This window comes from Manis pentadactyla, chromosome 2 (genome assembly GCF_030020395.1).
Source record: "Manis pentadactyla isolate mManPen7 chromosome 2, mManPen7.hap1, whole genome shotgun sequence".
Classification (NCBI taxonomy): domain Eukaryota; kingdom Metazoa; phylum Chordata; class Mammalia; order Pholidota; family Manidae; genus Manis; species Manis pentadactyla.
Window position 1 is genome coordinate 196,960,510 of NC_080020.1, and position 23,720 is coordinate 196,984,229.

At 37.1% G+C, this 23,720-nt stretch overlaps 1 protein-coding gene across 1 annotated transcript in view; it reads left to right on the forward strand.

The window, feature by feature from the left end:
* The window catches only part of FBXO11 (F-box protein 11), a 116,787-nt gene that overhangs the window by 63,170 nt on the left and 29,897 nt on the right, over positions 1–23,720 (forward strand). Inside the window, exons 2-4 of the mRNA XM_036925870.2 lie at positions 16,009–16,136; positions 16,277–16,358; positions 16,782–16,926. Coding sequence (XP_036781765.1) covers positions 16,009–16,136; positions 16,277–16,358; positions 16,782–16,926 — 355 coding nt within the window. The remainder of the gene's footprint in view (positions 1–16,008; positions 16,137–16,276; positions 16,359–16,781; positions 16,927–23,720) is intronic.

The following is a 23,720-nucleotide window of genomic DNA, read 5'->3' on the forward strand; positions in this document are numbered from 1 at the left end:
GAGAGTATAAATGGACAATAGGAAAGGTCAGTGAAACCAAGAAACTGTCCTTTGAAAGGTTAAAATTGACAAACGTTTAGCTAGACTCACCAAGAAAAAAAAGAAAGGACTCAAATAAAATCAGAAATGAAAGAAGAGAGGTGGAGCCAAGATGGCGGCGTGAGTAGAGCAGCGGAAATCTCCTCCCAAAACCACATATATCTATGAAAATATAACAAAGACAACTCTTCCTAGAATAAAGACCAGAGGACACAGGACAATATCCAGACCACATCCACACCTGATAGAACCCAGTGCCTCGTAAAGGGGGTAAGATACAAGCCCCGGCGCGGCGGGACCTGAGCACCCCTCCCCCCAGCTCCCAGCGGGAGAAGAGTAGGCAGAGCTGGAGGGAGACGGAGCCCAGGACTGCTGAACACCCAGCCCCCGCCATCCAGACAAGAGCACAGACACAGTGCGTGCGCGGGGCCCTGGATACTAGGGGAACAGGGCAGCAAGAATGGTGAGAGGGTACCGGAGGCCTGGTGCCGGAGGACATAAGAAAAGCGAGCAGCCATTTTTATTTATTTATTTATTTTTGCTGTTTTGTGTTGGCGAGTGCTTTTTGGAAGTCTTAAAGGGACAGGGAACCCAATACTAGGGAAACAGGGCAGCAAGACCGGCGAGCGGGTATCGGAGGCTAGTGCCGGAGAACAAAAGAAAAGTGAGTGGCCAATTTTTTTTTTTGCTGTTTTGGCGAGCGCTTTTTGGAAGTCTTAAAGGGATAGGGACCCCAATACTAGGGAAACAGGGCAGCAAGACTGGTGAGCAGATGCCTGAGGCTGGCGCTGGAGAATAAAGAAAAACGAGTGGGCATTTTTTATTTTTTTTATTTTTATTTTTTGTGGTCGTTGTTTTGTTTTGGTGGGTGCTTTTTGGAAGTCTTAAAGGGGCAGGGCGGGTCACTTAATCCAGAGGTAGGGAATCCGGGGATCTCTGGGCACCCTAATCCCCTGGGCTGCAGGGAGCATGGAGGCCCCTTACAGAGATAAATAGACTCCCGGCTGCTCCCCCTCCAACGCAACTCCACCACTTTGGAGCAGCAGCCCAAGCCAGGCCACGCCCACAGCAATAGCGGAGATAAACTCCATAGCAGCTGGGCAGGAAGCAGAAGCCCTGTCTGCACGCAGCTACCCAGCACAAGCCACTAGAGGTCACTGTTCTCCCAGGAGAGGAGGGCCACAAACCAACAAGAAGGGAAGTTCTTCCAGCCGTCACTCCTTCCAGCTCTGCAAACTATTCCTATCACCATTAAAAGGCAAAACTACAGGCAGACAAAGATCACAGAGACAACACCAGAGAAGGAGACAGACCTAACCAGTCTTCCTGACAAAGAATTCAAAATAAAAATCATAAACATGCTGACAGAGATGCAGAGAAATACGCAAGAGATATGGGATGAAGTCCAGAGGGAGATCACAGATGCCAGAAAGGAGATTACAGAAATGAAACAAACTCTGGAAGGGTTTATAAGCAGAATGGATAGGATGCAAGAGGCCATTGATGGACTTGAAACCAGAGAACAGGAACGCATAGAAGCTGACATAGAGAGAGATAAAAGGATCTACAGGAATGAAACAATATTACGAGAACTATGTGACCAATCCAAAAGGAACAATATCCATATTATAGGGGTACCAGAAGAAAAAGAGAGAGGAAAAGGGATGGAAAGTATCTTAGAAGAAATAATTGCTGAAAACTTCCCCAAACTGGGGGAGGAAATAATCGAACAGACCACGGAAATACACAGAACCCCCCAAAAGAAAGGATCCAAGGAGGACAACACCAAGACACATAATAATTAAAATGGCAAAGATCAAGGACAAGGAAAGAGTTTTAAAGGCAGCTAGAGAGAAAAAGGTCACCTATAAAGGAAAACCCATCAGGCTAACATCAGACTTCTCAACAGAAACCCTACAGGCCAGAAGAGAATGGCATGATATACTTAATGCAATGAAACAGAAGGGCCTTGAACCAAGGATACTGTATCCAGCACGACTATCATTTAAATATGATGGTGGGATTAAACAATTCCCAGACAAACAAAAGCTGAGGGAATTTGCTTCCCACAAACCACCTCTACAGGACATCCTACAGGGACTGCTCTAGATGGGAGCACTCCTAGAAAGAGCACAGAACAAAACACCCAACATAGGAAGAATGGAGGAGGAGGAATAAGAAGGGAGAGAAGAAACGAATCTCCAGACAGTGTATATAACAGCTCAATTAGCGAGCTAAGTTAGGCAGTAAGATACTCAAGAGGCTAACCTTGAACCTTTGGTAACCACAAATTTAAAGCCTGCAATGGCAATAAGTACATATCTTTCAATAATCACCCTAAATGTAAATGGGCTGAATGCACCAATCAAAAGACACAGAGTAACAGAATGGATAAAAAAGCAAGACCCATCTATATGCTGCTTACAAGAAACTCACCTCAAACCCAAAGACATGCACAGACTAAAAGTCAAGGGATGGAAAAACATATTTAAGGCAAACAACAGCGAGAAGAAAGCAGGGGTTGCAGTACTAATATCAGACAAAATAGACTTCAAAACAAAGAAAGTGACAAGAGATAAAGAAGGACACTACATAAAGATAAAGAGCTCAGTCCAACAAGAGGATATAACCATTCTAAATATATATGCACCCAACACAGGAGCACCAGCATATGTGAAACAAATACTAACAGAACTAAAGGGGGAAATAGACTGCAATGCATTCATTCTAGGAGACTTCAACACACCACTCACCCCAAAGGATAGATCCACTGGGCAGAATATAAGTAAGGACACGGAAGCACTGAACAACACAGTAGAGGAGATGGACCTAATAGACATCTACAGAACTCTACGTCCAAAAGCAACAGGATACACATTCTTCTCAAGTGCACGTGGAACATTCTCCAGAATAGACCACATACTAGGCCACAAAAAGAGCCTCAGTAAATTCCAAAAGATTGAAATCCTACCAACCAACTTTTCAGACCACAAAGGCATAAAACTAGAAATAAACTGTACAAAGAAAGCAAAAACTCTCACAAACTTTTTTTTGTTTGTGGCTTTTTTTTGTAAGGAGGCTTAACACGCTCCTAAATAATCAATGGATCAATGACCAAATCAAAATGGAGATCCATCAGTATATGGAAACAAACGACAACAACAACACAAACCCCAACTTCTGTGGGACACAGCAAAAGCAGTCTTAAGAGGAAAGTATATAGCAATCCAAGCATATTTAAAAAAGGAAGAACAATCCCAAATGAATGGTCTAATGTCACAATTATCGAAATTGGAAAAAGAAGAACACATGAGGCCTAAGGTCAGCAGAAGGAGGGACATAATAAAGATCAGAGAAGAAATAAATAAAATTGAGAAGAATAAAACAGTAGCAAAAATCAGTTAAACCAAGAGCTGGTTCTTTGAGAAAACAAACAAAATAGATAAGCCTCTACCCAGACTTATTAAGAGGAAAAGAGAGTCAGCACAAATCAACAGTATCAGAAACGAGAAAGGAAAAATCACGACGGACCCCACAGAAATACAAAGAATTATTGGAGAATACTATGAAAACCTATATGCTAACAAGCTGGGAAACCTAGGAGAAATGGACAACTTCCTAGAAAAATACAACCTTTCAAGACTGACCCAGAAAGAAACAGAAAATCTAAACAGACCAAGTACCAGCAACGAAATTGAAGCGGTAATCAAAAAACTACCCAAGAACAAAACCTCCAGGACAGATGGATTTACCTCGGAATTTTATCAGACACACAGGGAAGACATAATACCCATTCTCCTTAAAGTTTTCCAAAAAATAGAGAAAGGAGGGGATACTCCCAAACTCATTCTTTGAAGCTAACATCACCCTAATACCAAAACCAGGCAAAGACCCCACCAACAAAGAAAACTACAGACCAACATCCCTGATGAATGTAGATGCAAAAATACTCAACAAAATATTAGCAAACCAAATTCAAAAATACATCAAAAGGATCATACACCATGACCAAGTGGGATTCATCCCAGGGATGCCAGGATGGTACAACATTCGAAAATCCATCAACATCATCCACCACATCAACAAAAAGAAAGACAAAAACCACATGATCATCTCCATAGATGCTGAAAAGGCATTTGACAAAGTTCAACATCCATTCATGATAAAAACTCTCAGCAAAATGGGAATAGAGGGCAAGTACCTCAACATAATAAAGGCCATCTATGATAAACCCACAGCCAACATTATATTGAACAGCGAGAAGCTGAAAGCATTTCCTCTGAGATCGGGAACTAGACAGGGATGCCCACTCTCCCCACTGTTATTTAACATAGTACTGGAGGACCTAGCCACGGCAATCAGACAAAACAAAAAAATACAAGGAATCCAGATTGGTAAAGAAGAAGTTAAACTGTCACTATTTGCAGATGACATGATACTGTACATAAAAAACCCTAAAGACTCCACCCCAAAACTACTAGAACTGATATCGGAATACAGCAAAGTTGCAGGATACAAAATCAACACACAGAAATCTGTAGCTTTCCTATACACTAACAATGAACCAACAGAAAGAGAAATCAGGAAAACAACTCCATTCACAATTGCATCAAAAAAAATAAAATACCTAGGAATAAACCTAACCAAAGAAGTGAAAGACTTATACTCTGAAAACTACAACTCACTCTTAATAGAAATTAAAGGGGACACTAACAGATGGAAACTCATCCCATGCTCGTGGCTAGGAAGAATTAATATCGTCAAAATGGCCATCCTGCCCAAAGCAATATACAGATTTGATTCAATCCCTATGAAACTACCAGCAACATTCTTCAATGAAATGGAACAAATAATTCAAAAATTCATATGGAAACTCCAAAGACCCCGAATAGCCAAAGCAGTCCTGAGAAAGAAGAATAAAGTAGGGGGGAATCTCACTCCCCGACTTCAAGCTCTACTATAAAGCCATAGTAATCAAGACAATTTGGTACTGGCACAAGAGCAGAGCCACAGACCAATGGAACAGACTAGAGAATCCAGACATTAACCCAGACATATATGGTCAATTAATATTTGATAAAGGAGCCATGGACATACAATGGCGAAATGACAGTCTCTTCAACAGATGGTGCTGGCAAAACTGGACAGCTACATGTAGGAGAATGAAACTGGACCATTGTCTAACCCCATATACAAAAGTAAACTCAAAATGGATCAAAGACCTGAATGTAAGTCATGAAACCATTAAACTCTTGGAAGAAAACATAGGCAAAAACCGCTTAGACATAAACATTAGTGACCTCTTCTTGAGCATATCTCCCCGGGCAAGGAAAACAACAGCAAACATGAACAAGTGGGACTATATTAAGCTGAAAAGCTTCTGTACAGCAAAAGACACCATCAATAGAACAAAAAGGAACCCTACAGTATGGGAGAATATATTTGAAAATGACACATCCGATAAAGGCTTGACGTCCAGAATATATAAAGAGCTCACACACCTCAACAAACAAAAAACAAATAACCCAATTAAAAAATGGGCAGAGGAACTGAACAGACAGTTCTCCAAAAAAAGAAATACAGATGGCCAACAGACACATGAAAAAATGCTCCACATCGCTAATTATCAGAGAAATGCAAATTCAAACTACAATGAGGTATCACCTCACACCAGTAAGAATGGCTGCCATTCAAAAGACAAGCAACAACAAATGTTGGCGAGGTTGTGGAGAAAGGGGAGCCCTCCTACACTGCTGGTGGGAATGTAAATTAGCTCAACCATTGTGGAAAGCAGTATGGAGGTTCCTCAGAATGCTCAAAATAGAAATACCATTTGACCCAGGAATTCCACTCCTAGGAATTTACCCTAAAAATACAGCACTCCAGTTTGAAAAAGACAGATGCAGCCCTATGTTTATCGCTGCACTATTTACAATAGCCAAGAATTGGAAGCAACCTAAGTGTCCATCAGTAGATGAATGGATAAAGAAGATGTGGTACATATACACAATGGAATATTATTCAGCCATAAGAAGAAAAATCCTACCATTTGCAACAACATGGATGTAGCTAGAAGATATTATGCTCAGTGAAATAAGCCAAGCAGAGAAAGAGAAATACCAAATGATTTCACTCATCTGTGGAGTATAAGAACAAAGGAAAAACTGAAAGAACAAAGCAGCAGCAGAATCACAGAACCCAAGAATGGACTAACATGTACAAAAGGGAAAGGGACTGGGGAGGATGGGTGGATAGGGAGGGATAAGGGGAGGAAGATGAAAGGGGGAATTATGATTAGCATGCATAATGGGGGGTGGGAGAAAGGGGAGGGCTGTACATCACAGAGAAGACAAGTAGTGATTCTACAACATTTTGCTATGCTGATGGACAGTGACTGTAAAGGGGTTTATAGGGGGGACCTGGTATAGGAGAGAGCCTAGTAAACATAATATTCGTCATGTAAGTGTAGATTAATGATACTAAAAAAAAAAAAAAAGGCAGTTCCTGTGTGGTGACCTCCAATGAGTTCTACACAAGGGTATAAAGGGCATATAAAAGTGTAGGCAAAGGGTCTGTTTGTGTTTATACAGAGGATCAAAGCCTAATTTGGCTACCCTGAAAATGAACTAAGATACGATATGAAAAAGAACTTCCAACATCAGCACTCTCTGGAAGACTCATGCCAGAAGATGATCATCAAAAAACCTCAACAAAGATCCACGCACTGCTACAGGTGTAGATGCACTCATCCCACCAGTTCCTGGACTTGCCATGGGAATGAAGAAGGAGATATCTAAGCTGGCCTGTGCATACAGTAAAACAACAAATTTGACTGGATCTATACTGTTGGGACTCCACCAAGAATTTGGAGAAGTGCAAAATTGTGCTCCAAAATCTTAAAACTACAGACTATTTACTGTTAAAAGAACATATGGGATGTGAACAGTCCCTAGGAATGGGTTGTTTTAATTTGTCTGATTTCTCTCAGATTGTTCAAGTTCAGTTGGACAATATCCACCATATCATAGATAAGTTTTCACAAATGCCTAAGGTGCCTAACTGGTTTTCTTGGTTTCACTGGAGATGGCTGCTAATTACAGGTATGCTTTGGTTATGTAACTATACTCCTATTATGTTAATGTGTGTGCACAATTTAATTAGTAGTTTAAAACCTATCCATGCTGAAGTTACTCTACAAGAAGATATGTCAAAGAAATAATCAATCTTCCCATATTTTCTTCTGCCTGCTACTTCTATAGCTTTTCTTCTTCCTTCCTAATTACAACCCTTAAATAGAATTCGTGCCTTATATCAAATTTACCGAGTATCATAATTCTTCCAAGTTGTAAAGATACCTCAAGACAAATGCTGGGCATAGAAGCCACAGGGCATAAATATACAAAGAAGTAAAAAGCTAACCTTTTCAAACAATAAGGCTTCTCTCTCACTTACCAACTTTACATTTCCCTGTATGGCCCCGGAAGATGACTGGTTAGCCAGAGACGGGTAAGATTCCTCAAGGGAGGAACAACCTAAGACAGGCACAGTCGCAGGGGGGCCATCAGGTGAGAAATTGGGGATCAACAGAGGTGAGGCTTAGAACCTCACCCCCCCTGTTCTGAGAGAAATCTTCTGCATACGTGGATGTTTTATTGCCCTTGTCTAGCTTGGATTAACACATAGTCTACAGGCACACACCTGATCATCTACATTTGCTCTCTTACAACACTAAACTATGTTTTCTACCTTTATCTTGTATCTACCTACCACTTCAGCATTTTATTAAAAATAATAATAATATAGAGAGAAATGTGGTATCCACATATAAATCAAGTATAAAAATCAAATGAGTATTCATATTTGAACTGACTGTTTATAGTTCATAATGCATGAGCAAAACCGAAAGTTTCTGTGATGACTGCCCTTGTACTGTTCACCATGTAACTTATTCACTATGTAAGAATTTGTTCTCCATGTAAGAACTTGTTAGTTATGCTTCAGAAGATTGGAGACGGACAAAAATTAGGCTTGGGGTGGATTAATGATTGTGCATTGAGCATTGACTCCCCTATACAGAATTTTATTGTTGTTAACAACCATTTGATCAATAAATATGAGAGATGCCCTCACAAAAAAAAAAAAAAGAAAAAGAAATGAAAGAAGAGATGTTACAACTGACACCACTGAAACCCAAAGGATTATGAGACTACTATGAACAAACAGACCAATAGACACCAAAACTGAAAACCTAGAAGAAATGGATAAACTCCTAGAAACAAACAACCCACCAAAAGTGAATCATGGTAAAATAGAAAATTTGAATAGACCAATTACTAGTAAGGAGATTGAATCAGTTGTCAAAAACCTCCCAACAAACAAAAGTCCAGGACAGAGGCTTCACAAAAATCCAAAGAATTAATGGTTACTCTGTTTCACTAGTACCTCACACAGTACATGGCACATTCATTCATATTTTTTTCACTTATTCAGGAAATATTTGTTGAACACACTTATGTCTGCAGTTTAGAATGAATTGGTCTAAATTTCTTTGAAATGAAGCCTTGTTTGAGTTTTCAGTAGTTATTTACAATATCAAAGATGTGGCTTCTGTAGATTATCATTCAGTGGTCAAAGTGTAAATACACATCTTCTTTGACCCCAGTCATAGATAATCCCTGTAGTTGGTGATGTGGTAAAAATTCAGCAGAATGTGTATGTGTCTGTGTGTGTGTATAAATAATACATTAATGGAAGAATATATATAACAGTATCCTGCATAATTAAAAATTTTTAAGTTTGTAACTATATGTAAAGTACAATTAGAAACATCTGATTAAAGTGAGTTAGACTTTTAAAAGACAACTTTTGTAATGACTTCTGGACTTCCTGCCTTAAAATATGTAAGTGAATTTTTTAAGTAAAATATTTAAATTCTAAGTTAAGTGTTTATGTCAAAAGGCATTTAAAATATATTTTGTCTTAACTACAGTTTATTCATGTATTTGTTTTTTAAGTAGTTGGGAAAAAGCTGTGCTAGTTCCCAACTGTGTTAGAAACAGTTGTCAAGTGTGGTTCTTTACTCCATGAGACTGGGAGCTGTTTCTAAACACACAGTTACTAGCACAGATTTGCCTAAGTTTCCAGTCTGATCTGTAGCTATGGGTAAGTAATGTGGAATATGTATCATATTTGTGGGGCAAAAAAACTGTAAATTAAATTCTTTAAACTACCTTCTAACTTTAGGTTAGTCCCAGCCAATCAATAGTATTGTTTTTTTGTAAATCTTTCAGATAGTTATAAAGGTATAAAAAAATCAAGGTGTTCTGCTAGCCCCAGAATGTATAGACTTAAGTCTCTTTTTCTGTTGAAATGAGCCTTTATAAAAATGTTCAGTGCTATTTAATATCAAAGATATCACAGATTATTTTTTGGTTAAAGAAGAATGCTTATTCTCCAGTCTTCAATTATTCCTGTGGTTCCTAGTAAGAGCAAAGACTCAAGTATATTTATATATATGTAGTAAATCTAAAATTTAATTGTAGTAAATCTAGTATATTTATAAATATGTAGTAAAATCTAAAAATTTATAAAATTTTGATGTATATATGTGTGTGTATATAGCATCATTCATGATACTGATTTTAATAGTTATACCAATTACAGTAAAATTCATAATACCAATTTTAAGAGGACTAATAAGGTTTTAAAAAAGGTGTGTCTATGTATACTGTCCCAGCTAGGGACATAGTTACTGAGCACTTGAAATATGGTCCATCTGAATTTGAGGCATGCTGTAAGTGTTAATACTGATCTCAAAGATGTACAACAAGAAAAGAATGTAAAAAATCTCGTAATTTTATATTGACTGTATGTTGAAATGATAAATTTTAGATATAGTGGGTTAAATAAATAAAATCAATTTTTTAAAAATAGAGCTGCTAGAAAATTAAAAATTGCATAATGAATTATATTCTGTTTCTGTTGGACATCTCTGGTCAAGAACATTTTTGGTATTGAATTACTTTTTGTTAGTCTTAGATTGCAGCTTGACATCTAAATATTGGCATCTAATATTAGATGTAGAAGTGAGGGCTATGAAGTTAAAATTGTTTAATGAAACACTATCTTGAGGTCTTGCTTTTAGACTTTGCTGTTGGAACAAAACTATAATCCTTCATGATTTCTTGGTTCTCCAGTTGGAGCCAGTTTGGCAGCTACCATGTATCATTCACTTTATACATTGTTTCATTTATTTACTTAACAGATATTACTTGTTTCCTTTGTGTGTGCCAAATCTATCTTGGGAATAATTCTCCATAATTTCAGAACAAAAATAATAGATGTGCAATTAAAAGAGTGCATAGAGTTAGAGGCAGAAAGAAATGAAGCAGTGTCTGTCTGGGTTTTTATTGTCTATAAAATAGTATGTAAAGTCATCAGAGTCCACTACTAGTGATTGTTTCCTGGGAAACCTCCTTGAATTGAGTAAAATTACAGTGTTCTCCATAGATGAGAATCAACATTTATTAAGTACTTATTGGGCACCCAGGTAAACACTGAGGAAGAATAAAAAAGAGAGACCTTGCCCTTAGAGTTCATAATTTTATTAGGAAAATATGGTATATACCAAAGAAGTAAATAGCAAACATAAGGCAGCTATTGGGTGGTAAAGAATATATGGTATGTATACAGTACTACAGGAATTCAAAGAAGGAAGAGAACACTTAATGACTAGAGATTGTTTTTTTGTTTTTTTAAACTTTCTCCTTTGCTTCTTACTACAGTGTGGCCAAGTGATCCTTTCCGAGTGACCCTTTTTAAATATCTTCTGGCAGTGCACCTGATTCTCAGAACAGTCAGTTGGTAATTTTTTTTAACTGCATAGAAGTTCAGCACAGATTCTTTACCTCAGCATGAATAAGAGTTTAGTACAGTTGTTTTAGAACTGATGTTTGAGTGCTTTAGAACAGGACAGTGTTTATAAACGGAAAGTTGAACTTACTGTGGTATTACATGATTCAGAGCATGTAGCTTCATGTATTTATTTGGTGTAAACTTCAGGTTGCAGCCACATTAATCAACACCTTCTATTCCCTCTTACTACCTCTGAATTCCTTACTTCTCAGCCTTTAGTATATGCTGTGTTGATGGTGAGGAGGAAAGAAGAATTTCAGGATGGGAGTGGGTGGGTAGGTAACAACTGTAATAAAAGATCTATAGAATTTAAACAGGAGTGGGAGTGGGATGAAAGATAAGGTTGTATAGGATAAAAAGTATGTAAGAATGTACTTTTGAATGTTGTAGAGACTACTAGCAGCATGGTAAACCAAGCTGATAATCATCCCCATGTGCATGCATACCACAAACAGAAATGTAACACAAAATAAGAGCAAAACTATTAAATGCATAGCTAAACTCTAAAGAAAAAAAGAAGAATTTCTCAGGTGCCAGAAATAAGAAAAATCAAATCAAAGCAGTAAGGTGCTGCTGCTACTTTATAACATAGCACAGGGAACTTTCAGTCATGGATGTGTGTGTGTGTGTGTGTTATATATATATATATATATATATATATATATATATATATATATATATATCCTAAGCAGTCTGGGATAGAATCTTAGTGCACATGTGGGGATAGGAGATAATGTGGCCTTGGGTCTTTTCAAAGTAGAGGTAGCACCAAGACCCAAATGTGTGGCCTAGAACCTGAAACAACTTCCCCAATTATGTACAGATTTTAAGTACCCAATGATAGAGCAAAATCTAAAAGAATGTAAAATAAGGGTGTATAAAATAATTAAAAGGAAAGAAAAGGAAATGAAGCCTGATGATGTAACAGGCTAGTATGAAAAAAAAATACTTGTAAAAGAAAAGTAAATCACCTTTCAGAAATTAAAAAAATAATCATGGAAATTAGCTTCACATGGGTTTTATAGCAGGTTAGGCAGATATTCTTACTTTGGCTGAAAAGGTAAGAAAATCTAGCAATAAATGGTTAAGAAAAATGAAATTTAAAGTATAATGATGCAAGAGTAAGAAGTTGAAAATACAGGGTTGAAAAAATATTAGGCTTTTATAAAACAAAACAAAAAACTATTAGGAAAATATTATCAAGCAAAAATAGATTTTTAAGGTAAAATATTATTAATAATAAACCCATTGCATAACAGTGAAAGAAATAATTCACCAGGAAGAAATAATCTTGATACTGTTATGTCCAAGTAACATTATTTCAAAGTATATATAGCAAGAATTTACATACTGAAAATAAGTGGACTACCTACCGATGTAGTGGGAGATTTTAGCACATATCCTTCAGAAGCCAATAGATAAATCAGTCCACTACCACGACCACCACTCCCAACAAAAATAAAAGCATAGAATATTTGAACAACGCAATTAACAACGTTGATCTTTTAGATGTGATTAAACTTGACTCTCAAAAACAGAATGTAGATATTCTTTCAAGCACAGGAAACATTTATAAAAATTAACCACCTATCAAAGTACAAAGAGATGACTCCACAAACACCTAGGAATATCACACTGGCTGTATTTTCTGACTACAGTCCAATACATAGAAAACTTACTTCGTTTTCCAAGTTTCATTTTTAAGTAATATTCATAGAATAATATTTGAAATAATAGTAGCTGAAACATTTATTTAACATAATATGAGCCAAGCCTACTGCTGAGGTTTTTGCATATGTTACTCTGTTTAAATCCTTTCAGCAGCCCTGTGATTTTAAGATACTGTTACCATTTTTAATAGATGAAAAAAATTGAGGCTTAAAATCGTTAATTTGCCCAAGGTCTGCTGTTAGAAAACCTCTGTTTTTTAGTATAACACTGTTGAACCCCACCCACCCACCTTTTAAAAATATCTTCATCATTGTAGAATATAGCCAGGTACAGAAACTAATATGAAGCATATAGCTGATTGAGTTATTAAGGTATTAAATTATTATTAAGGTTGGTATTATAATAGCAACAGGTCAAGAAGAAGAACGTTGCCAGCCACTGCAGAACCCTTTTATATACCCTATTCCAGTGATAATCCCTTGCCTTCCTCCACAGAAGGCATTGTTATGATAACCTCCTTTTGGCTTTCTGTTTATAATTTAAATACCAAGGTATGTTCTTAAACAGTATGCTTTAGTTTTGCTTTTTTTTTCCTCACTGTTTTTTCCATGCAATTTATTTGTTGAAGAAATTGGTATAGTTTGACCATTTATAATTCTTACAGGTTGATTGAGATTTAGATTTGATGTTTTGGCAGTATTGTGTAGGAGGTGGTGTATTCTTTCATCGGGAGATACATGAAGTCTCTTTTCTTTTGTGATATTAGGAACTGTTGATAACAATTGAATCCATTTTTAGATATTGCAGATTTTTATTATTTCTAGTTTTATTATTACTCACTTTTGCTGGAATGTTTCTGTAGGGAAGCTTCTGCTCATATCTAGTATTTGGTTACCTGGTAGTTCACTTTATATAAGAGAAGAAGAAGAAACGTTATTTCCTGTTATTTACCAGTTTCAAAATGATGTATTGGTTGTTTTTCACTAGCAGTTTCAAAGTAACCTTTTTTCCCCTTAAGAGTCATTATAAACTCACAATTTAAATATATTTATTTCAGTCCATTCCAGTTGTTACTACTGATGTTCAAGTTGTCCATCTTTGGCCATTGGGAGCCTCTTCAAATTAGCTCCCTGCCATCATGGAATTACATATATATGTAAAGCATATGTAGCTTTAAAATACACATATACTAAGCACATTCTTTACATTTTGTCTTTTATACTCACTATATATTAGAGATAATTCCTTATCAGTTTCTATAGAACTGCTTTATTTTTTGTAATGACTACATAATAGTCTATTGTATAAGTTATATTATAGTTTATTTAACAAATCCTTATTGATGAACATTTTATTGTTACCCTGCAGTATGATAAACAGTGCTGTAATGAATATCTTTGTACATACTACTTTGTCCACAGGTATGAGTGAATATAGCTACAGAATCAATTCCCACAAATAGAGTTGCTAAGTAGTAATAACTGTTGCCAAATTGCTCTCCTTAGAGCAATTAAGAACTGTTTTTTATTCTCATATTATCCTTTGATGATACTAATATGTGATTGAACTTTTTTAGTCTTTGATAATCTGCTACATTAAAAAAAATCTCATAGTTACTAGCATTTCATTTGTATTTCCTTACGAACTGGCTGTTCATGTTCTTGGCCCAATTTTCTGTTGATATGTTGATCTTTTCCATATTGATTTTGTAGGCACTCAGATATGATAAAGAAATTACCTTCTTGTGAAATATGCTGCAAATATGTTTTCTGATTGTGTTGCTTCCTTTAACTGTGTTTGTGGTTTTCATTTTCCAAGCAGAATTTTTAAAGTTTTTGTATATTAATGTATTCATTTTTTTAAACAATCTAAACTTGGAGAAGAATTACATGTACAGTACAAAAAATTTTTCCCCTAAATACTCAAGAGTAAGTTGCCAGCCTGTTGTCCTGTCTTTTCCTAATCATAAATGTGTATTTCCTATAAACAAGTATATTGGTTGATATCTGATAGCATACAGTTTCAGTATGTCTTGTTAATGATGATGTTGACTTCGATCTCTTGATTAAAGCAGGGTCTGATTGGCATCTCTACTATAGAGTTATTGTTCTTCCATTTGTAGTTAAGTGTTTTCTATGGGGGAGGTACTTTAAATATCCCATTCTTTATCAGACTTTCAGTTTATTCATTCGTATTTATAGTAGTATGAATGTATCTGTTGCTATCCATTCAGTGGATTGTAATCCCTTTCTATCGTTATGGATTTTGATGCTGTAACTTAAGTTTACAAGTGGGTGACCATTGGGGGTAATTTCTGTGTCCTTTTGACATGTTCTCATCATTCTTTGAGCACTTTTTTTGTTTCTGCCACAAAATATTCCAGGCTCATCTTGTATTTTCCCCTACCCAGAATCAGCCATTTCTCCAAGGGCCCCTTACTCCTTTTATAGAAAATATTACTCAGAAGCCAAGATCCAGATACTAGTCATGGCTACTGCTATTGGAGTGTCACTGCTTCCAGGCTCTGTCAGTGGACAGAGCTAGGGAATGTTCACATGTATATCCACATGTATCCAAACATTCCCATCTATGTTTATTTCTCTAAGTATAAAACACACTGATACTGTCAACTCCAGTCTTAACATCATAGGGTTTATTCTAGCTTTCTCTCTTTATATTCTAAGTGTTGACAGAAACCAGCTTCCCTTATCCTCTACAATTATTTAATTATCTGTTGAACATACAATCTGCCAGTTCCTCCATCCCCTCTCCTGTGCAATGCCCTTCTCTCCCTACTCTTGCTCTGACTCTCCATTCCTGGCCATCTTCTCCCCACACGGATTTCCTTCTTAGCCCTCTTAAGCTCAGCACCCTATGCCAGAACACCCTCTGTGTGGACACCCTTTTCATCCTACTTGGTATCTGATACCCCATACCACGCTATCCCTCATCACCCCACTTTGATTCTGACAACCCTTGCCAGGCTGCCTTCTCACCACACTTAGGCACTAACTCACTCCCCTTCTCATTCCTCTTGTCAAGTGAACATCCCCCTCACTTAAAAAAAAAAATGTCTTCCACATTTTCTGTCATACCTTAAAAGAGCTACTCCATTTTAAGATTTTAAAAATAATTTTCTTTTCTTCTAGAGATTTTATTTTCTTTTTTATATTTAAATATATGGTCTATTTTGAAATTTATTTTGAAGTAAGAAATGAAGTAGAAATCCAACATTTTTGGCTGGAATTTTATATAAAAGTGGTATTTCCTCTCCCTCCCCCCCAAAAAATTTGTTCTTTGAAGTTTTTAAAAAGTTTACCAAATTCATAGAGCTCTATTTTTAAAAATGGGTGTCATTTTTCGTATTGCTTTTGTTTATAACAGATGATGATGTACCTGCAGATATGGTTGCAGAAGAATCAGGTCCTGGTGCACAAAATAGTCCATACCAACTTCGTAGAAAAACTCTTTTGCCGAAAAGAACAGCGTGTCCTACAAAGAGCAGTATGGAGGTGAGTTAAAAGTAACTGCTTCTCTTTTTGTAATGAAAGAATTGTTAAGAAACAAACAAAAAAGGATGTCATCATTTTTTAGAAGTAATGATATATTATGGTAAAAAAATATTTGCTTAGTTTTCATTTTGTTTTTGAAGGGTGCCTCAACTTCAACTACAGAAAACTTTGGTCATCGTGCAAAACGTGCAAGAGTATCTGGAAAATCACAAGATCTATCAGGTATTCCTATGAGAAAACTAAGGGTAGGGCCAAATAATTGTTTTTAAGTTTTTGTTTGGTGCCAGAAATTTTAAATTAAATGTAGTTTTGTGTCACATTTGGGATTGAGAAAGTTACTGTTATAGAATAAGCATGAGAATGCAGCCTCCTGTTCTTTGACTTTGTTGCATAAAAATACTTTTTATGTATTTATTTTAATCAGTTTCTGAAATTGTACATAATAGCTAAAAGAAAGAATTACTTGTTAAGTAAGGATAAAAGAAGATAATATGTGTCATCTATGAAAGCAAAATGCTTATAAAATGATTGTCATCAAAAAATAAGCTATTCATTAGATAAATAAAAGTTACGCTATTTAAATAATGAGAAAGTGATTGTCAGTATGATAGATTGTTCATATTCTGTTTGTTAATCTTTTTATAGCAGCGCCTGCTGAACAGTATCTTCAGGAGAAACTGCCAGATGAAGTAGTTCTAAAAATCTTCTCTTATTTGCTGGAACAGGATCTTTGTAGAGCCGCTTGTGTGTGTAAACGCTTCAGTGAACTTGCTAATGATCCAATTTTGTGGTAAGTGAAAACTTATTTATTATCTTGACATACATTGTTTGCTGCCCAAAATGCTAAAGGTGTTAGGGAATTTGAAGTGTGAGTTCATAGTTATAGTTAAATAGTTGGAACAAAATCAGAATGCTTAAAAATTCCAAGTTATCTGTTTATTACAAATGTGGGTTGTCAGACCAGACCATATTTATTGAACAGTAAACAAAGTACTTTTTCTGCTGTTTATCAGGTAATAGCAACTGAGTGATTGTGAGAAATGTTTTTCATTTAATTGCTTTTTAGAAACAGAGCTAAGTCTGACTTGAAACAGTTAATTGATTAGTGAGAATGTAGATTTTGTACATTTTTGGAAAATAGTTTGACAGTTACATTCACAAACCTTAAAATATGTATGCCTTTTGACCCGTGCAGTTCTATTACTAGAAATTTTTGCTTTATGTACAAATTGTTCATAATAGCACAGTTAACAGTGAGGGAAAATTAGAAATAATCTAAATATCCAGCAATAAGAGAATGGACTAAGTAAACAATGTAATGTCTACTTGGAGTGTTATAATGTAGTCACTGACAGTGATTTTTACACAATTTTTAATACAATAGAAAAATGCCATGTTATAAAAAGTGAAAAGAACAGAATACAAAATTTTATACACTATATAATCACAACTGTAATAAAATGAAATCATCTGAGGGGAGGAGCCAAGATGGCAGCGTGAATAGGGCAGTGGAAATCTCCTCCCAAAACCATATATATTTTTGAAAATACAACAAATACAACTATTCCTAAAAGAGAGACCAGAAGATACAGTACAACAGCCAGGCTACATCTACATCTGTGAGAACTCAGCACCTCACGAAGGGGGTAAGATACAAGCCGCAGCCTGGCGGGACCTGAGCATGCCCCTGACCCCAGCTCCCAGGTGGGAGGAAAGGAGTCTGAGCGAGGAGGGAGAGGGAGCCCAGGACTGCTAAATACCCAGCCCTAGTCATCCACACTGGGAGTGCAGACACACATTGCATGGTGTGCTGGATATTAGGGAAACAGAACAGTAAAATCTGTGACCTGGTCTCCACAGCCGGTGCCCTGGGACAAAAGAAAAGCAAGGGCTTTTTGAAAATCTTAAAGGGACAGAGGCCTCACAGCTGGACAGAAGCATCCTAGCACATTCAGCCCAGCAGCTGGGAGTCCCGGGGAACTCCAGGTGCCCTAACCCCCTGGGAGGCAGCGCAGCTCTGAAGCCCCTAACGGTGATAAACAGCCTCCCAGGCCATTCCCCCTCCAGCACAGCAAAGGAGGGGAGTAGCCTGAGAACGGTGGCACCCACAGCAACCGCCCAGAGCCTTCTCCGCATCTGCCTGGGCCAGACTCAAAGGCCCCGCCAGCACGCAGTGGCCCAGCACAAACAGAGGAAGCTGGGACAGGGTGCTAGGGCTTGCCGTTCTCGCAGGAAAGCAGATCTGGCACGCCTGCCACTCCCCGCAGGGCTCTAGGCTGCCCTGCCCACGGCAGCTCAGAAAATAAAACCGGAAGCTGCGCCCCCTGTGCGGGTAACTGGCAGAGGCAGTGAGGTGGGCAAGATGACCAGGAGCAGGAAGGGACTTTGTTCTCCCAGCTAACACACACGCCAACTGCCCACGACAACCTCTATTGCCATGAAGAGGCAGAAGAATTTGATCCAGTCAAGAATAAACCAGACAACCCCCAAGAGGAAGCCTGGGGAGATAGATTTAACCAATCTTCCTGAAAAAGAATTCAAAATAAAGGTAATAACCATGCTGATGGGCCTGCAGAGAAATATGCAAGAGCTAAAGGATAAAGTTGGGAGGGAGAATACAGAAATAAAACCGTCTCTGGAAGGACTTAAGAGTATACTGGATGAGGTGCAAGAGGCCTTTAATGGAATAGAAATCAGAGAATAGAAACACAGAAGCTGATACAGAGAGAGATAAAAGGATCTCCAGTAATGAAAGAATATTAAGGGAATTGTGTAACCGATCCAAACGGAACACTATTCACATTATAGGGGTACCAGAAGAAGAAGAGAGAGAAAAAGGGATAGAAAGTGTATTTGAAGAAATAATTGCTGAAAAATTCCCCAAACTCGGGGAGGAAATACTCTCTCAGACCATAGAAGCCCACAGAATTCCCAACACAAGGGAGCAAACCAACCAAATACCAACTAAAGGCAAAAAATAAAATCAACTATTCACAAAAGCAGTCAAGGGAAACACAAAAGAGCACAGAATAAAACACCTAACATATAAAGAATGGAGGAGGAGGAATGAGAAGGGAGAGAAATAAAGAATCATCAGGCTGTGTTGATAATAGCTCAATAAGCGAGTTAAGTTAGACAGTAAAATAGTAAAGAAGCTAACCCTGAACCTTTGGTAACCACGAATCTAAAGCCTGCAATGGCAGTAAGTACATATCTTTCAATAATCACACTGAATGTAAATGGACCAAATGCACCAATCAAAAGACAGAGTAATAGAATGGACAAAAAAGCAAGACCTGTCAATATGCTGTTTACAAGAGACTCACCTCAAACTCAAAGATGTACACAGACTAAATAGGGATGGAAAAAGATATTTCATGCAAACAACAGGGAGAAAAAAGCAGGTGTTGCAGTACTAGTATCAGACAAAATAGACTTGAAAACAAAGAAAGTAACAAGAGATAAAGAAGGACATTACATAATGATAAAGGGGTCCATCCAACAAGAGGATATAGCCATTATAAATATATATGCACCCAATACAGGAGCACCAACATATGTGAAGCAAATACTAACAGAATTAAAGGAAGAAATAAAATGCAATGCATTCATTTTAGGAGACTTCAACACCACTCATTCCAAAGGACAGATCCACCAGACAAAAAATAAGTAAGGACACAGAGGCACTGAACAACACACTAGAATAGATGGACCTAATAGACATCTACACATCTCTACACCCAAAAGCAGCAGGATACACATTCTTCTCAAGTGCACATGGAACATTTTTCAGAATAGACCACATACTAGGCCACAAAAAGAGCCTCAGTAAATTCCAAAAGATTGAAGTTCTACTATCCAACTGCTCAGACCACAAAGGTATAAAACTAGAAATAAATTGTACAAAGAAAGCAAAAAGGCTCACAAATGCATGGCTTAACAACATGCTTCTTAAATAATCAATGGATCAACAACCAAATTAAAATAGAGATCAAGCAATATATGGAGACAAATGACAACAGCTGCACAAAGCAACAACTTCTCTGGGATGTGGTGAAAGCAGTTCTAAGAGGAAAGTATATAGCAATCCAGGCATATTTAAAGAAGGAAGAACAATCCCAAATGAATAGTCTAAAGTCACAATTATCAAAATTGGAAAAAAAGAGCAAATGAGACCCAAAGTCAGCAGAAAGAGGGCATAATAAAGATAAGACAAAAAATAAATTAGAGAAGAATAAAACAATAGAAAAAATCAATGAAACCAAGAGCTGGTTCTTTGAAAAAATAAACAAAATAGGAAGCCCCTAGCCAGACTTATTAAGAGAAAAAGAGAATTTACACACATCAACAGAATCGAAACGGGAAAGGAAAAATCATGACAGACCCCACAGAAATACAAAGAATCATTAGAGAATACTGTGAGAATCTATATGCTAACAAGCTGGAAAACCTAGAAGAAATGGACAACTTCCTAGAAAAATACAACCTTCCAAGACTGACCAAGGAAGAAACAGAAAATCTAAACAGACCAATTACTTGCAATGAAATTGAATCACTAATCAAAAAACTACCCAAGAACAAAATCCCCGGTCCAGATGGATTCACCACTGAATTTTATCACACATATAGAGAAGACATAATACCCATTCTCGGTAAAGTTTTCCAAAAAAATAGACGTGGAGGGAATACTTCCAAATTCATTCTATGAAGCCAGCATCACTCTGATACCAAAACCAGGCACAAAAGAAGAAAATTACAGAACGATATCTCTGATGAACATAGATGCAAAAATACACAACAAAATATTAGCAAACCAAATTCAAAAATACATCAGAGCATCATACACCACGATCAAGTGGGATTCATCCCAGGGATGCAAGGATGGTACAACATTTGAAAATCCGTCAACATCATCCACCACATCAACTAAAAGAAGGACAAAAACCATATGATCATCTCCATAGATACTGAAAAAGTATTCGACAAAATTCAACATCCATTCATGATAAAAACTCTCAACAAAATGGTTATAGAGGGCAAGTACCTCAACATAATAAAGCCCATACATGATAAACCCATAGCCAACATCATACTGAACAGCGAGAAGCTGAAAGCTTTTCTTCTGTGATCAGGAACAGGACAGGGATGCCCACTCTCCCCACTGTTATTCAACATCGTACTGGAGGTCCTAGCCATGGCAATTAGACAAAACAAAGAAATACAAGGAATCCAGATTGGTAAAGAAGAAGTTAAACTGTCACTATTTGCAGATGACATGATATTGTATATAAAAAACCCTAAAGACTCCACTCCAAACTACTAGAACTAATATCTGTATTCAGCAAAGTTGCAGGATACAAAATTAATACACAGAAATCTGTGGCTTTCCTATACGCTAACAGTGAACCGATAGAAAGAGAAATCAGGAAAACAATTCCATTCACAATAGCATCAAAAAGAATAAAATACCTAGGAATAAACCTAACCAAGGAAGTGAAAGACCTGTACCCTGAAAACTACAAGACACCCTTAAGAGAAATTAAAGAGGACGCTAACAAATGGAAACTCATCCCATGCTCCTGGCTAGGAAGAATTAATATTGTCAAAATGGCCATCCTGCCTAAAGCAATCTACAGATTCAATGCAATCCATATCAAAATACCAACAGCATTCTTCAACAAACTGGAACAAATAGTTGTAAAATTCATATGCAACCAACAAAGATCTGAATAGCCAAAGCAATCATGAGAAGAATAAAGTGCGAGGGATCTCACTCCCCAACTTCAAGCTCTACTACAAAGCAACAATAATCAAGACAATTTGGTATTGGCACAAGAACAGACCCACAGACCAGTGGAATAGAATAGAGACTCCAGACATTAACCCAGACATATATGGTTAATTACTATATGATAAAGGAGCCATGGACATACAATGGGGAAATGACAGCCTCTTCAACAGCTCATGTTGGCAAAACTGACAGCTACATGTAAGAGAATGAAACTGGATCACTGTCTAACCCCATACACAAAAGTAAATTCAAAATGGATCAAAGACCTGAATGTAAGTCATGAAACCATAAAACTCTAAGAAAAAAACATAGGCAAAAATCTCATGGACATAAACATGAGTGACTTCTTCATGAACATAATCTCACCGGGCAAGGGAAACAAAGGCACAAATGAACAGGTGGGACTATATCAAGCAGAAAAACTTCTGTACAGCAAAGGACACCATCAATAGAAAAAAAAAAAAAACGCATCCTACAGTATGGGAGAATATATTCATAAATGTCAGATCCAATAAAGGATTGACTCCAAAATATGTAAAGAGCTCACACACCTCAACAAACAAAAAGCAAACAATCCAATTAAAAAATGGGCAGAGGAGCTGTACAGACAGTTCTCCAAAGAACAATTTCAGATGACCAACAGACACATTAAAAGATGTTCCGCATCACTAGTCATCAGAGAAATGTAAATTAAAACCACAATGAAATATCACCTCACACCAGTAAGGATCGCCGCCATCCAAAAGACAAACAACAAATGTTGGCAAGGTTGTGGAGAAAGGGGAACCCTCCTACACTGCTAGTGGGAATGTAAATTAGTTCAACCGTTGTGGAAAGCAGTATGGAGGTTCCTCAAAGAGCTCAAAATAGAAATACCATTTGACCCAGGAATTCCACTCCTAGGAATTTACTCTAAGAATGCAGCAGCCCAGTTTGAAAAAGACATGCACCCCTGTGTTTATCGCAGCACTATTTACAATAGCCAAAAATGGAAGCAACCTAAGTGTCCATCAGTAGATGAATGGATAAAGAAGAGGTGGTACATATACACAATGGAATATTATTCAGCCATAAGAAGAAAATAAATCCTACCATTTGCAACAACATGGATGGAGCTAGAGGGTATTATGCTCAGTGAAATAAGCCAGGCGGAGGAAGACAAATACCAAATGATTTCACTCATATGTGGAGTATAAGAACAAAGAAAAAACTGAAGGAACAAAACAACAGCAGAAACACGGAACCCAAGAATGGACTAACAGTTACCAAAGGGAAAGGGACTGGGGAGGATGGGTGGGAAGGGAGGGATAAGGGGAGGGGGGGAAGAAAGGGGGCATTACAATTAGCATGTATAATGTGGGGGTGGGGCACAGGGAGGGCTGTGCAACACAGAGATGACAAGTAGTGATTCTACAGCATCTTACTATGCTGATGGACAGTGACTGTAATGGAGTTTGTGGGGGGTATTTGGTGATGGGGGGAGTCTAGTAAACATAATGTTCCTCATGTAATTATAGATTAATGATACCAAAATAAAAAAATAAACACGCACACACAAAAAATGAAATCGTCTGTAGATGAAAAGCCTGAAAGGAAACATAGTAAACTATTAGTAATGAATACATTAAAAGTTAAGATTATCTCCTTATACTTCTCTGTATTTTACAATGGCTATATGTGTTACTTTTATGATGCTAAAAATAGGTACACTTTAAATTTAACAAAGAAGATTGTACTTGTTTTGGAAGGGAAAAAATGAAGAATAGAAAATAATCATTCTGCTTTGTATAGAA